General features: G+C 63.2%; 1 protein-coding gene across 4 annotated transcripts in view; it reads right to left on the bottom strand.

The window, feature by feature from the left end:
* Positions 1-16383, bottom strand: part of DOK7 (docking protein 7) — a 32614-nt gene that overhangs the window by 10181 nt on the left and 6050 nt on the right. For 3 of the 4 annotated variants that reach the window (XM_045528468.1, XM_045528466.1, XM_045528467.1), the window contains 3 exons: positions 12086-12316; positions 10146-10346; positions 1685-1804 (listed from right to left, as the gene is read on the bottom strand). In XM_045528468.1, the coding sequence (XP_045384424.1) occupies positions 1685-1804; positions 10146-10346; positions 12086-12316 (552 nt within the window). The other variant, XM_045528470.1, reaches the window with a different exon arrangement.

Raw genomic sequence — 16383 nt, 5'->3', positions numbered from 1 at the left:
AGTGACTGGTGGGGCAGCAAGACGGGGACGGACTCCTAGCTCCACCACACATCCTAGCCTCTCGGTCTCATCTGCAAACTCAGGGTGCAGCATCGCACCCGAGTAGGGGCAGGGGCCAAGGTGACAAGCGCTCAGAGCAGGGAGGACCCCAGGCCTCTGTGCCCTCCACTACCCTCCTGGAGTTTTCTGCCTCTGGGCCTCAGATTCAGCCCCAGAGGACTTCGGAGGGCCCGAGCGTGAGGCTGCTGCCCGCTGAAGCCACGTCTCCTGAGCCCCTTGAGCACAGGCCTCTGTGCAACGCCGGCCAAGGCAGACAACAGACCCTGGCCCGGAGTCCGATCTGCAGGGGCAGGAACCCGCCACTCCTGTGGCTGGATGCTGGCCAGCTCAGTGGCCCACTCGGCTGTCACACCAGGGTGACCTGGGGCCCCCCCACACCGGGGGGACACTGGGAGGCAGAGCTACAGCCGAGACCCTGGCAGCTGTATTTTTTAAGAGCTACCAGCTGACTCTGACAAGCACTGTCTGTGGAGTAGGGTTTGGGGCTCTGGTCAGCTCGACTGCCCCCAGCCTGCCGCGGAGCCTGTCCTCTGGATGGCTCTGTCCCCAGCACCCCCTCCTCGCAGGAGAGGGCGGGTGCCCTCCCCAGTTCCCGCTCCCAAAGTCCAGGCCCTGGCCCTGGGCTCTCCATGGCTGCTGGACAGTCCTGCCTCCGCTGGCTCCACCAGCAGGGCCAGGCAATGGGGCAGACGGTGCCCTGCACGCCCTGCGGCCACGTGCGCCCAGGGCTGCGAGGCAGGAAGACACCAGCAGGGGGCGCCACCGCACCATCCAACAGAGCCGGGCAGCGGAGGCGGGGGCGGGGGGAGCCTGGGAGCTGCCTCCTCCCCCCTGGTGGCCGCTGGCCGCTGCGCCTGCGCTGGGGTGGACAGCGTGTGTCCAGACTGCAGCCGGGGTGCCTGCATGGGACGGCCCACCGCCCTCTGTCCTCCCAGGGCAGCCGCGCCCGCCACACCCCGGCTGGGTGCCCACGCAAGGAGGCACCAGGCGTGAGCTCACTGACTGCTGTGCGGCCGTAGGCCTGCGCTCCACCTGGACACGGAGACAAGCGCTGTCATCACTGGGAGAGGAGTCAGCAGTAGCCCACCCAGGGACCCAGTGGGACCTGCTGGCACTGGGGGAGCCCAGCCTTGCCTGGACAACGTGCCCCTCCCCCCAGCCCAGCACCCTCCTTGGCCCAGGCCCCCTGGACAATGGTGCCCTGGGCAGGAGGTGGTGCCCACACCCAGGCCCCTTCCAAGGCGGCTTTCAGCCCCCAGCCGCAGTCAGACCAGCCACCGGCCGCAGGCAAGGGCCCCCCTGTCCCCAGGCTGGGAGACAGGAGGCGGCTCACAGGCCTCTGACCCGCAGCCAGGTGCAGCTGGGCCGGACTCCCAGCCAGAAGGCCTCAGGCCCCTGAGCCCAACAGCACAGACCCTGCAAGGAGGTGTCTGCAGGTGTGAGCATGGGTCCCGGCACATACAGACTGTCCCCTCAGAAGCCCCTGGCTGCCTGGTGCCCACAGCTAGGGTCCCAGGCCAGGGAGGCTCTGGGCTGCTCAGCTGTGGACAGGGCAGCCATCGGCCCCTGGACGCGGTGTGGCCCGCTGAGCACACCTCCCCACCCGGCCCAGCCCTGCACGCACCTGGGAGAACCGGCCGCAGCCCAAAGGGGCCCTTGGTGGGGGAGATGCCTCGGACGATGCAGTCGAACAGGAAGCTGATGTGCTCCCCCTCGGCGGAGGACAGGAAGAAGACTCCGGCCCCTGCAGAGGGAGGACAGAGACACTGAGGCCAGTGTGGCCCCAGCATGGGCTGGGCACTTGAGAAACCTGAACAAACTCCAGCCAAGACCCGCACTGCCCGGCTCACCTGGCCCTGTGACGCTGGGCCCCAGAGACCCTGGACCCAGTCTCTCCTCCACATCCTTCAAACACACACAGCTTGTCAGGGCTGCTCCGGCTGCTGGCCACGGCCCACACCAGGCCTGTCCGCAGCAGGCCCGCAGGAGCCACCTCCCCAGCTGCCTCCTCACCCGCAGCCCTCGTCCCCGAGGTGTGGGTGCAGCACTGCCCCGTGTGCGTCCCTGGGGAACGGCGGGGTAGCTCGTGCAGAAATGCTAGCCAGGCACCCACCCTCCGCCACGCCGCCCTGCAGGAACACGATGGTCCTGCCTCCGGGGACAGGGCGCCAAGAAGGGGCCGATGGGGCATCCTGTCCTGAAGCACAGCCCAGAGCTCTTCTCCACGGGCATAAGGGCGCCCGCCGGGCAGCTGTGTGATCAGTCCCTGCCCTCCAAGCCTCGGTTTCCTCAGCTGCACCCGGGGACCAGCAACCCCACCCCACACGGCTGTCCTGAGGGTGGATGAAGCTGTGGACACGCCAGGAAGCCCCAGAGCCCTGCCAGGCGGCCCTCGGGAAACAGCTCGGCTGGGGTCACAGCCCAGGACGCTGCCGTATGCCCTCAGTCACACCCGGTGGCCCTCAACCTCGTTTCTGACCCAGGGCTGTCTGAGGTTTACATTTGGACGTTTGTAAAACGTGTGGTGCGGCGCCCACCCCACAAACGATGCAGCCGTCACTCCTAAGGCCAGCAGTGTGTCCTCCCCACCGACAGCCACCGACGCTTCTTCCTGCTGCATCTTTCGGGGGAAAATGGAGCCCACAGGGTAGCAACACAGCCCAGGGTCGTGCGTGCGTCGTGGGCGGTACCCCCCCACTGCACCCCACTCAGCGTGGGAACCAGGAGGGCCCGAGGGAGCCACCCGCAGCCGCGCCACAGCCGCCCTCCTGCTGGGCCCGAGCCCCAGCCAAGGGTGAATGAAATCCCTGCGGCCGCCTGAATGGGGAGGCCGCCGGCTGCGCCCGCCCGCCGACGCTGGCCTCGTGGGGCCGGACACTTGGCCTGGCGTCAGCGCACAAGAATCTCTCCTGCCCTGGAGCCTCTGCCCGTTGCCCAAAGAAAGGCACGCTCGCAGGGCAGGCGCTGCCACGGCGCCGTGGCGGGCAGAGGGGTGGGGGACAGGAAATCTCTGCATTATGGCCTCTGCCGCCTGGTCACGCTCCACCTTCATGGAATGCAGGGATGTGCATTCCTGGGACTCGGGCCAGCCCTGACACGTGGCGGTGCTGCTGTGGCCCGTGTCGGTCTCTTGGGGCACATGAGAGAGGGCAGAACCCTGTGCCTGGTAAAGCTTCATCCATGTAATTTCCCCTAAATCCAAGTGACATAACAGTGTCATTCCTGCTTTGGAGATGAGGACACTGACGCCCAGAGAGGGCAAGCTACTTGTCCTCAGTCACACAGCCAAGAGGTGACTCAAGCCTAGTCACCAGGCCCACCTGGGCCCTTCCTGTCACCACGGACCAGAAGCAGGGGTGGGCATGGAGGTTGACGCCCCCTTGATGCCCACCAGGAGGAGGCCCCAAGGGGCTCACCGGCCCAGATGGGACTTCCGAGCTGGGATGGGCTGGAGGGAGCTTGTGCCAGGACCTGGGAGGGCAGACGTGGAGAAGGCCCATCACACTGGTGGCTCCCTGTCCCATCTCTGCCCCACCCAGAGGAAGGCCCGGCTGGTCCGTCCCCAGCTCTTGCAAAGGCCAGGCCTCTAATCCTGAGCTCACAGCAGCTGGCAGAAGCAGAGGGACAGTCAGTCCCCCGACTATAAAAAACCACATTACCGAAGGGAGCGGAGCCGGCCCTGCATTCCTCTGGGGCGTCTGCCGAGCGTCACAGCCCAGGAGGCGCGGCCAGCCAGGCTGGGCCTGGGAGCACAGCTGCCCGCCAGTCCCAGGCCCCCGAGTGGCATCCCCACTGGCCACCCCCATCCACGCCAGCAGAGCCGACTTCAGGGGCCCTGGAGGAGGACCCCCATTTCAGAGCGCCAGTCTGCCTGGGCCTCAGGATGAGGACTTCTGGGACACAGCACGCTGCCCTCTCGCTGGCCCCGCCCAGGCTCGCGCCCCCACCCCAGGCTCCACCTGACGCTCCTCCACCGGCCAGCTGCCACCCCCACCCCTCAATGCCCCTTGGCTACCTAGCATGCCTGTTAACATTTCAGGACTCAATGCCTTTTCTGACCCCTGACCCCCTTCTCAGGAGGCCTACAGTTCGCTCTGTGATGCTTTTGCGGAACACCTCTGGGCAGATGCTTTGCCTCACATCCCTTATCTGCCTACCTGCTCCCCAGGCTGGGCTCCTTGTGGACAGGGACACGTCTGACTCCCCTGTGGCCCCCAGTGTCCAGCCAAGTCCCTGATGGCTGGGACACACCAGCGCTCAGTGCAGGTGGAAAGACACACGCGCAGAGGCTGCCTGGGTTCACCACACTGTGCAGGTGTGGTCACTGCCCTTCCCCCATCCCTGTCCGTGAAGGCCGCCCCTCCCTGGGCCCCGCACCAGCCTATCACTCGTGCTGGCTAATATGCAATGACAGAGGAGACATTCTTCCAGCTCTGGGCTGAGGCCATAAGGGGCCCAGCGGCTTCACCTCTGCCCTCTTGGAGCCATGAGCCACCATGCTGAGAAGACTGGGCTGTCCTGCTGGAGAGTGAGGCTCCTAGAGGGAAACCGAGGCCTCCCAACCAGCAGCCAGCACCACAGACATCCTGGACCTTCTAGCCCAGCCATAGCCAAATGCTGCTGCCCAAGTGACCCCAGTCAACACCTCGTGGAGCAGACACGAGTCGTCCTTGCTGAGCCCTGCCCAGATCCCTGACTCAAGACTGCAAGTCACACAGTAGCCACTCAGCTGGGGAATGTTTGTTACACAGCAAGACACAACACGAGGAAATGCAGAGAAGGAGAAAGTTCTGCAGGACACTGAGCAGAAGGCCAGCTGCTGCCTGGGCTCACGGCCAACTTCTGCTCTGGACAGATGCTGTGGGTTGCCAGGGGCTGCAGGCAAACCTCACCCACATTGTAAATGCAGTTACTTCCTGGGAACACTGTCCAGTGAAAACACTGTTGCTCAAAGATTCACCAGCCGTAGGAAAAAAAATACTTTTCCATTGAAATACTCAACAAGCCCTGAGATCTGAAATGATCACTGTTTGAAGTTAGTCCTAGCCGGGCGCAGCGGCTCAGACATGTAATCCTAGCACTCTGGGAGGCCGATGGCGGAGGATCGCTTGAGCTCAGGAGTTCAAGACCAGCCTGAGCAAGAGCGAGACCCTGTCTCTACTAAAAATAGAAAAAATTAGCCGGGCGTGGTGGCATGCACCTGTAGTCCCTACTACTCGGGAGGCTGAGGCAGCAGGATCACTTGAGCCCAGGAGTTTGAGGTTGCTGTGAGCTGGGCTGATGCCACAGCACTCTAGCCCAGGCAACAGAGTGAGACTCTGTCTCAAAAAAAAAAAAAAAAAAAGTTCGTCCCTAAATAACCTGGAGTGCCCTGATGCCTGCTACTGGTGAGACCTCCTCAAGGAGCAAATATTAGCATATCACCCTTTGTTGACAAAGATCACACGTTGGAAGTCCTGCCAGGGGCGGAATCTGGAGGTGTCTCTGGGACTTTCATGCTGAGAAGGTTCTAGAAAGCTTCTGTGCAGACAGCACTGACTTGCCTTGCACAAACTTTCAATCAGAAAGTCAGCAGCTAACCCAGCCCCTGGCGATGCTGCTGTGCACAGTGTTCCTATTAGCAGAACACAGACTGATTAATTGCATCTCGGGCAGCACTGTGTTAGAAAGAAGCAAAGTTCAATGAAACAAGTTCTATTTGAAATTAAGTTTCAAATTTCATCCAACCGTTCTATACCCACTGGGGGGACTATTACCAAAACAAAGCAAAACCAAAACAAAACAAAGACAAAAAACAGAAAATACCGTGTTCGGGAGAACGTGGATAAACGCTGTGCACTGCCGGTGGGAACGTAAAATGGGGCAGAAGCCTGGAAAACAGTGTGGCGGAGCCTCAAAAACTTAAACCTAGAATTATCATAAGATCTGGCAATTCCACTTCTGGGTGTGTCCCCAAGAGAAATGACAGCAAGGACTCAGACAGATGTCTGCACGCCACATTCATGGCAGTGCCACGCCTGCTAGCCAAAAGGCAGAAACAACCCAGCCTCACCGACAGACACACGGACAAAACGTGGTCTGTCCACACACAGAATTGTATTCAAGTTCAATAAGGAGGGAAATCCGGCCACATACTGTGACACAGTGCACCATAGGGACATGATGCTCAAATCCTGTGTGATTCTACTTTTACGGGGTCACTGGAAGAGTCAAATTCACAAAGACGAAGAGTAGGGTGGGGGTGCCAGGGGCTGGGGGGCTGGGGCGTTAGTGTATAGTGGGGACACAGCATAGGTTTGGGAAGACAGAAAACTTTCTGTGGGCGGATGGTGGTTGGTGACAACTACACAAGGACACGAGCCCACATCTTGGCCAGGCCTCCCTCTGGGCTCTAGCCTCCCCTGGGCCACCACCATCGGGCAGGAGCCACACGTGGCAGAGCACTGACGTTCTGTGGCTGCTCCCCTCAATGGCAGGCACATCCCCGTGGCCACCACGACAAGGACCCCCACACTCACACAACTTCCACGTGCCTGAAGGTGCACCAGCGCCAGCCAGGACCCAGCTCCTCGCTGGGCACAGTGTTGCAGTGTTGGCCACGGACAGGCAGCCACAGGGCTGGCCTCATCCCCAAGCCAGGGCCAGCGACACCTCCTGCTCATCGGTGGACACCCGCTCACCCTGCAAGGCCTCCCCTGCCGGGCCCACCCGGGCGCAGCCTGCGCAGGTGAGGGCCTGGGTCCCACTCCTCTGCGGCTTCCCCGGAGCCCACCGAGGGCGCAGCTCCCAGCCGTCCTCTGAAAGGGCGTCCTGACAACTCACCCGCAACAGAGGGCGAGCAGCCGGAGCCGGCGGGTGGGGGGGCCTCCATGTCCCCTGGGGTGGGAAGCGGAGCTGCTCAGGCAGTGGGGACGGGAGAATTCGGAGCACTTACGAGGCCAGGACCCAGGCCAGCACTTGGCACTCATGGCCGACTGCCCCCAGCATCCCAAAATAGGGACACTAGGAGCCCCATGGCACAGATGAGGAAACTGAGGCTCAGAGAGGTCAAGAGACTGGGCCGGCTGAGGTCTGAGGAGCCTGCAGGTGAGTCATGAATTTTCACTGAAGCCCCGGTGTGAATGGGACCCGTGTCCCATGGGGTTCCCCAGGGCCACGTGGCTCGTCCCGGAGGGCAGGGGATGCTTTTCTGCCCATAAGGACACATCCTAGAGCAAAACCGCCCTCAAGTAGAGGCTGTGACAGCTGGCAAGTGTCCGAATTACCACGGCTGGTCCTGCTCCCTGGAAGCTGCCTTGTTGCTGGTTCTGCCCAAGAGGGGCTCTTGCTCCTCAAGGGGAAGAGGAAGGGCTGGGCTCCTGCACACTCGGGACAAAGGGTGGCAGCCACGGCCGCTTCCTCGGACCCCAGGGACAGCCTCAGGGCAGCCGAGTAGACGAGCAGCCCATGGGCTGGACCACGCCACTGTTGCCACAGAGCACTGGCCCCCGTGAACTCCAGGGCAGGCTGACGGACAGCTCCGTGCCTCAGTTTCCTCACTGTAAAATGGGGATGGCGCACATCCTTCACAGGGTAGGGGTGGGGGCCGGGCTGCTCGTTCCCATGAGCACCGCTGTGTGACCAGTGGGCTCCCGGGCACCTCCCTGGACGTTCATCCTGCATGTAAATGCCGCTAAGTGGGCTGGAGGAAGGTGGGTTCCCCACCCCCCACCGGCATGAGACCCGGTGGCAACTTCAGAGCAGGCCAGTGACGCAAACCACAGGCCTGTTGGAAATGTGGCAGGCAGCCCTAGACCCAGAGGGGACTTGGGTCAACAGGTGACAAAGTACAGGATCTACTTGTAGGAGCCTGCAAAGGTCAGTGGCAAATGAGCCCGGTTCATAGACACCACTTGCTTTCCGCTGGACGGGTGTGCCCTGCCGGGGACGCCTGCGCCACGCCCACACCCATGGGTACCGAGAGACAACGGGCCTGTCCCGGGGCAGGGGCTCCACTGGAGCACCCCCACCTGGGAGCCCTCCTCTCCCCACTGGCTTGCCCCCCTGCCTCCCCTCTTCAGCATTCCTGGAATCCACAGAACCTCCCACCCAGACCCCCCACCCAGTGTTGCTGGGCCAGCCGCACTCTCTCTTCTGGACACAACTAGAAACTTCGCTGGCCCTGGCTCAGTCCCTTCCTTCGATCCAGTCTATAACCTGGGGCCAAAATTACCACCCTGAACACTCCCCTGCTCAAGCACCTTCAATGGCTCCCTGCTACTCTGGGAATACGGTACAAACTCTGGTCCAGTTTCCCAGGCTCTTTGCAACCCGGCACAGCTTGTGTTCTCCAGGCCACCTCCAGCCACCCCACCCAACAGGTTCCTGCACAGGCCTCTTGGGTCACCCATCCAGGCTTGGCATAGGTCTGGAGCACCCTTTTCTCCTCCTCCCACCCCTCTGTCCCTTTGACAGCTGGGCGAACTCCTATTCACCTGCAGAAGCGTCTCCAGAGAGCTTCCTCAATGCCCCCGGGCTGCAGTCTGCACCCCTCCTCGGTACCCCCTTCCCCCTCTGAGGACTGAGAAGCTTTGCTCGGCCTCACACGGGTTCGGAGGCCTCCCAGCCGGACCCAGCCACGAGCTCCCAGCCCCGATCCCTGCACCCCAGTGCCCAGCCAGGAGCCACCAAACGCATCCCTCCCGCCCCGGCTTCCTGGGGTCAGCGGCCAGGGCTCCAGCCAGCTCTGTCCAGCCACCAGCAAGGCTCCGGAGTCCAAAGGCGGCCAGCAGGGGCTCCTCAGAGCCAGGCAGACGCCAGCGTTCACACACACCGAGTCTCCAGTCTGGGGTTTCCACTGCGACTCTCTTTAGAAAAGTTAAAATCATTTAAAAATGCTCCCTGTGGCCCCAGGGGCTGGAGAAAGTGGCAGACACGGTCCCCAGACTGGACCCAGCTGAGAGAGAAGACGGGACATGGAGCAGCCGGCACATCCTCTAGCACCTCACACCTCCAGAAACTTCTATTCTGTTGGCCCTAAGGCCCAGTTCAAACGCCCCCGCCCCACCCAAAGCCTTCCCCTCCTGGGCCCCGCCCTGCCACAGGCCCACGGGGTTTGCTCCCAGTGCCTGGCATGGAGGGGGGGACGCAGCACCCAGACGGCCTGTGCTCCCCCCACCGGCCCTTTGGGGCATGAGGGCCCAGGTGGCCAGGGTCCAGCACGCCCTGCGCGCCCGCCTGCATCTGCCCAGCCAGACAGCAGGAGCCCCCCAGAGCCCCACAGTGTGCTGGGTGGGAGGGGCGGGCCAGCGTGAGGCGCGCACACTGCCGTGGTCATCATGGCCCCACGTGACCCCCGGGAAGCCACTCAGCCCACCGCAAGCCCAGGGCAGCGAGCGCAGACAAGCAGCTGCCGCTCTGGAGAGGGGCACACAGCAGCCCATGTGTCTACACCCCCTCGGGAACAGGGGGCCCCAAGGAGCACCCCCAGCTCCCTGTGAAGGACCAGGGTGCCTTCCCCACCCCGCCCCGTGCGGCAGCCAGTCGCTGGCCACACTCCTGGACTCTGGTTTCCACACTTGGCCAGGATGGGTCACAGGGCCTTCACACGCCTGAGGGACCCAGCCCACCCCCTCCCTCTGCTCAGCCACCTCACTGGTGACATTGGGGCAGCTTGAGGGGCCGTGGGGGCTGGTGTGTCCATGAGGAATTCTTGGTCCACAAATGCGTTTCTCTTCGTGGGGCGCCCGCACGTCCTTGCTAAATGCATTTATTCTTTGGTTTTTTGTTTTCATTACATCTCAACAGCAGTGGCTGTGATGCTCTGTGACCTTGGCCGCACGGCCATGAGCTGCCACTGTGCCGGGAGGACCTTGCATCCTGGGTCAGGGAAACCCAGAAGCAGCCCCAGGGCCAGACTCTGTGCTAAGCTCTGGGTTTTCCTGACCGCAGGCGTGGAGGGACACAACCCGCCCTCCAGTGCGATCCCAGCCACGTGGGCCACGCGGGCAGCCAAGTGGGGTCGGGCAGCCCAGAGCCGACGGTGTCAGGGGATGCCAAGAGCCTGGAGCCGCCCTATCTCAGGTCCCCAGCACCTGCGTACTTACAGTACCCACACCTGGTCCCGCCTTCAAAGATGAATCCGTTTGGCACGGCCCCGTAGCGCCGGAGGTCGGACAGCTTCCACTGCCCCATGACAGCCGGAGGGACGTCCCTGGCCAAGACGAGGACGTCATTGCAGAGGTGCAGGGTGGCCGGGCCACTCTCCAGCTTGGTGCCTGGCGCCACCGTCACGTGGAACCTGTGCACTGAGGGGCCAGGCGGGAGCAAATGGGCGTCACAGAGAGTGGGATGGAGGCTGGCCCCTCCATGTGGCTGGGGGGGCACCCTGGTGTGGCTGGGGGTGGCCCCACCCTCGGCAGCTGCTCACTGCACGCTGTGACACGGATGAGCAGTGATGGTGCAGCCTGGGGGTGGAGCCCCTGCCTTGGGTGGGGCCGCAGTTCCTTACCCGCCCCCCCCATCCAGGAGCTGAGGAACGCGGGGCCGGGCTGCTGTTCACAGCACCTAACCTGGGCTGGGGGAGCCCTCCTCCCACACCCTCCGCTCAGGCAGCCATGTGGTCCCATTTCACAGTGAGGAAACTGAGGCTCAGGGAGGCCCAGCTCCAGTCCCAGACTGGCCTCAGGGATACTCAGGAAACCCTGGACCCTCTGCCTAGTTCGTTGTTCTCCTGACACCGAGACCACCCAGAGGTAGCTGGCACTGCCCTGGGTCCCTGTGGCCCTGTCCATGACCTCAGCTTGGACTTTGCCTCTGAAGGCCCCTGAGAGATAGTCGTGAGCACCGTCCCATCCTCTCCCTTCTCTCTCCCAGTTCACCCCCCACCTCAGAAGGGGGTGCACACCCAGGGAGCCTGGCCTGGGAGCAGAGGCAGACCCCACCCTGCCGTCCTCCCCGCCCCCTGCTCCCAGCGGTGGCCTGGGGCACATCCCTGCAGGACCTCGCTGTGATTTCTACAAGACAAAGATGAAAGGGCAGCACCCGGCCGCCTCTGTGACGACACCTGCCCCAGCCAGATAAAGAACACGGGTCTGTGCCACTGAGCCAGGCTGGGCTGGGGGGAACCCCAGCTGCAGAACTTTCTGGAGAGGTGCGGTTGTCTTCCCCTGTGCCCTCTGGCTGAGCCGTCCGCACCTGCCCCGACCGAGCCTGGCCGCTCTCTCCGTGGGATGGAGGAAGAAGGGCAGCTCCCCGGACCCGCAGCAATCCAGGGCAGGGACATTTTAATGCAATGTTTAAAAAAATAAAAAGGAATGCAAGGAGTCCAGGATGAACAAAACATTAAGTTGTTAAAGACAGGAGGGTCAGGGCTGCTGGGACTCTGGTCAGGTGAGGGGAATGCTAAGTGCAAGGCCAAAGCCTGACTTTATTTAAAATTTTGATATTTTGCTCATCATGGGTTTTTTGCATCAACTTTGATTTTTTTACAAAATACTGCATTATGCTGTCTCGGCTGCTGAACACTCAAGACCCTAGTCCCGGCCGCCAGGCCCACCTGGGGCAGCCAGCCCTGCTCACACACCCGGGGGGCAGCCCACTCCCTCGAAGGGCGGGGACACACCTGCCCGTCCACTGGGCCGCCCTGCTGGGCTGTGCTCAATGTCTCCCCAGAAGCGCACGCTCCTCCCTGCCCTCCTGGGCCGCCCGGGCAGCGGTTGGGGGCTGCTGGCTCTGGCTCAGCATCCAGCGTGGGAAGCAAAAGACAGGGCTTGGGGAGGGCACTGCCCTAAGAAGGCCCCCAGCTCCGGCTGCAGGTTCTAACTCATGGGGTGGTCAGGGAGGTCCTAAGGCCCTGTGGCCCCGAAGGCTTCCTGGTCCCAAATCCTCTCCCCAGCACCCCCAGGCAGGAGCTGGGCTCTCCCAACCTAAGCTTGGGGCTCAGTAAATGTGTGAAGACCCACTAATGTCCCACCACATCGGTGGGGACCCCAGGACCCCTAAGGGGGGAGGCCCTCACCTGGGACCCCTGCCCTGGGTCACTCACCCTCACCGAGTGCGTAGCGGATCCGGGCGTCCCAGGCGCACATGGCCTCACGGCTGTCGAAGCCCAGCATGACGGCCTGGGACAGGCAGACGATGGCCAGTGTGTGGGCCAGGCCCTCGTACGGCAGGCCGGGCTCCAGGCCACAGATGTCCTCCAGGGTCAGGCTGCTGCGCTCCCGCAGGCCCTTGGCGCGCTCCGACTTGTCCTTGTAGACCAGCATGAGCAGGCAGTCTGCACAGGCGGAGCGCGTCAGGACGCCAGCCCGCCCGCCCGCCAGCCCGAGGCCTCAGCACCCCCAGGAGGCTACGGCACAGCCACAAAGACCCAGGTTGGAGGCACAACCCTGAGCAAGCCCCCCAACCACGCCATGTCTCTGTTTCCTCATGTGCCAAGCGGCACGATCCCCCTCCCTGCAAGACCACAGGCCGGGAGCCCGCAGCAAGCATAGACGCTTCACGGCCGCACCCCGCCCGCCAGCTCTGGCCCCTGTGGCTGGGTCCTGGACGCCCCAGCGGACCCACTCGGCCACACGAAGGGCTGCAGGAGCTGCAAGTAGTGTCTCAGGGGCCCACGCATGGCACCCACCCAGTGGCTATGGCCTCCTGCCTCAGTCCTACGCTGGTCCTGCCTGTGCCCACTCCCTGCCATGCCGGCCCCACGTCATCTGATGGCTCGTTGTTTGCAGACTGTGGCCTGAGCTCCAGCCTGGGGGAGGACAGTCGCTGGGCTTCCCATCCCCCTTCCACCAAGCCACTGTCCAGTGTGGCAAGCCCTGGTCCCTTCCTTGGCTGCAGGGGACGTGCCTGAGTCTCACCTTCCGGACCCTCCAGGGAAACTCAGGTCTCCGCCCCCCAAGTTCCCATTTTCCAATGTCACTGTCACTATATCAGGGCAAAGCCAGCAACGAGCCCCGTGCAATCCACTCAGCCTGGAGTGCAGGTCAGACACAGCAGGGCACGGTCCCCGCACGGCCCCAGGCACACACCTGGCCACTTGGACATGCACCTGTGCCTGGCAGGGCAGCCTGGCCGAGAGAACAGACGGGATGACGCAGGGAGCATCCCGGCCCTCTGGCATCAGCCCAGGCTTGACCAACTGGTCTCCCCCAGCCCCTGCCCGTCCAGCAGGTAGCCCAGGATGCCAGCCTTTGCTGAGAGTGTAGGTTTGCAAACACCTAAACACACTTACGTGTGAGCCAACCCCACATCCCACGCAAAGCTGCAGAAATCAAGTCCCCGTGCACATGCAAGGGGTGGAGGAAAATGCCCCAGAGAGGATGCAGGACGCGTCTCCCTCCAGCCTCTGCAAAGCAGGTGTCTGCCCTTCAAACAGGCCCAGCAAACCCAAGCAAGAACCAAAATCCCAGGTGAACTTGACTCAAACACTAATTTTCCTGGCGGCACCCAGAACAGCCACGGCTTTTTCTTCCCTTCCCGGTCCCCCCGTCACACAGGGCCACAGAGTCACAGCTGTGGGAGCCGGAGGGGTCCCACGCAGCGATTGAGGCACCAGAGCAATCTCTCCTGAGGCAGCCTGGGAAGACGGGGCCTGGCGGGAGGTGAAGCCGGCCCGACAGAAATGAGCCAGATAGGTCGGCACAAACGGAGTTCACACAGTGAAACGGTCCCCCAGATGCCACCAGAGGACCCGAGGAACAAAAACGCGAGGGGCTGGCATGAGCACAGGAAGAGCTTCCACAGGGACAGGCAGCCACAGCGAGAGCCTTGTGTGAGGACAGCCCTCTCCACCCCCAACTCTGCCACCACAGCCGGGTCCCCAGCCCTCTGTGGCGAGCTGTGCCTGGATGGCTGTGGGGCAGGCCCAGGCCCCTCTGCCTCGGGGGGCCACAGCCACATGGAGACCACGAGAACAGTCCTGCCCCACACAGACCACGCCACACCCAGCCACACCGAGGGCCCTCCCTGGGCACGAGGTCCAATGGGGAGGCAGGTCCCTGGAGTTCTTGGCCTCAGTTTCCTCATCTGTGATGGGGACAGCAGGCGCCCCACCTGTGGTAATGCTGTGAAAACTTGTGCAGGAAGGTGTGTGGAATCGCCACTTGCAGTTACACGTCCGCCCACGTCACCAGGTGGCAGTGCCGCTGGGCTGGCCCCCTGGATCTGGCCGTGTGTGCACAGACGGGACCGGGCAACGCAGGACTAGCCCATGGTGCTCTGCAAGGGGCACACACTTGTCAACCAACCACCTGCCACCTTTCACCTCCCAGGCCTCGGCCTCCTGTGCTCCCTGGTGGGCTGATCACCCCAGAACCCAGGCAAGGACCCTTTGCCTCCAAGCCTGGCTCCATGGTGGTGGTGCCTCAGCCACACAGGCAGGTGCCCGCCTCCTGCCTCTGCCGCCAGCCAGTCCTAGCCACTGCCCTGAAGCTGCTCGTGGGGCCCTCGGTTCTGCCCTGGGCACCATCATCTGTCCCCACAATGTCACCCTCGGGCCAGGTGACCCCATCTCCCTCCTGACTCACAGAAAGCCCTCGCCGCTCACCCCAGACACACCGGCTACTCCCCCCCGGGGCCACACACTGGCCTGCCGGGCCCTGCCCCCACCAAGACGCTCTCCAGATTTCTAGAAAGGACCCCCACCATACCCTTCAAGTCCAAGTCCAGCCCCACCCCCACAGTCTCTGGCCTTCCTGGGGCAGTTTCTATGTAGCAGTCTGGCCCCGAGAGCCCCTGGGGGGAGCATGGAGCTCTTGATTCCAACCCCCTGTTGACCCCTTGATTTCGGATCTCTGACTTCCAGAACTGAGAGGATAACTCTCTACCGGTCCAAGCCACCGCCGGGGGTGCTGGCTCCACCTCGCACCCGACAGGGCTCCCCGCCCACCCCCTGCAGCTGTTCCGGCCCCTCTCCGCAACACCCTATTTTCAAAGCCCACCCCGCAGCAAGTGCCGCAGCACAAAGCTGCTGTGGGAAGGGGCACCAGAGAACCGGAAACTCCAGGCAGGGGCCTGAGGCCACACCGGCAGAGCGGGAGCATCAGCACAGAGTGCTGGGAGCAACGGAGCTGCAGTCTTCCTGGGACACAGCACGCCTGGCCTGGGGGACACGGGACAGAGGGAAGCAGGAGCGGCACCCACCCGCTGGCTCCCCCGGGATCCGGCCCCAAAGCACTCCCTGCCGCACCCTCCCAGGAGGCCTGGTCATTCGGAGGATCTCCTGCCCAGTGACCAAGGTGGCCCCGTGGGCGCACTGTGCCACCCCCACACACGGCATGCTGCTGGGCTGCAGCCTGGCTGAGAGACCCTGTCTCCAGGGGCAGGATTTGGAGGCATTTGCAAGATCTGGGGGTTCCTCAAAGGCAGAAAGCGCCGTGAGGTGCAGGCCCAGGCAGCGGGGCCGCCCGCTAGCAGGTGCACACGCGCACGGGCACTCCTGCTCACACTCACTGCTCGGGCCTGAAAGTGTGTCCCTCCAAAGTGTGTCCCCACCATTCAGGTGGTGAAACCCTCACCCCCCCCAGTGACGGTGACACGAGGTGGGGCCTGCGGGAGGTGATCATAGGGGTGGAGCCCTCAGGAATGGGATTTGTGCCCTTACAAAAGAGGCCCCAGAGAGCTTCCTGCCCTTCCACCGTGGGAGGACCCACCGCGAGCCGCCGTGCACGAACCGAGAAGCAGGGTCTCGGCAGCCGCGCACCTGACTCACCCGGACTGGCAGCCGCCAGCACCGTGGACAGAACTGTCCCAGGCTGTGGTATTATTAGAGCCACCCGAGCTGAGAGAGCCACAGACACGCACGCGTTCACACTCCACCCGCACAGGCCACTCAGTCACTCACACCCATGTGCACACCTGCACACGCGCACACACGCACAGATGCTCACGGCACATGCTTACATGTTCATGCACGCACATGTATGTGCACGTTCTTACATGCACACCCAAACGTGCAAGTACACACTGAGATGTGCATGGGTGCCCCGGCGGGGGACAGGGTGACCCCGGCTCAAGCCCCACATCGGGGCACCCATCTTCAGGCTCTCTGAGCCTCTGCTCTTCATCTGGGAGCGGCTAGGACACGCAGCCCGCACAGAGCCCAGCCTGGCACGCAGTGGCCCCAGCAAACGCCATGCCCCGGTGAGCACAGAGTGCACCCAGCAGGGTCACAACCCAGGCCTGGGACAGTCGGGGAGGTCCCTGATCCAGTGCCGACGTTAAATACTCAGAGGGACACGGAGCTGGACAGTAAGTCACCCAGGCCCCAAGGCTCAGCCCACCCTGCCCTCCAGTAACTCCTGCCCTGCAGCCAGCAGCAGGTGGGGCTGGCAGATGGTGCCC

Source organism: Lemur catta, chromosome 17 (genome assembly GCF_020740605.2).
Source record: "Lemur catta isolate mLemCat1 chromosome 17, mLemCat1.pri, whole genome shotgun sequence".
NCBI lineage: Eukaryota > Metazoa > Chordata > Mammalia > Primates > Lemuridae > Lemur > Lemur catta.
Note: the sequence above shows the minus strand (reverse complement) of the source record. Positions and strands in the feature narration are given on the sequence as shown.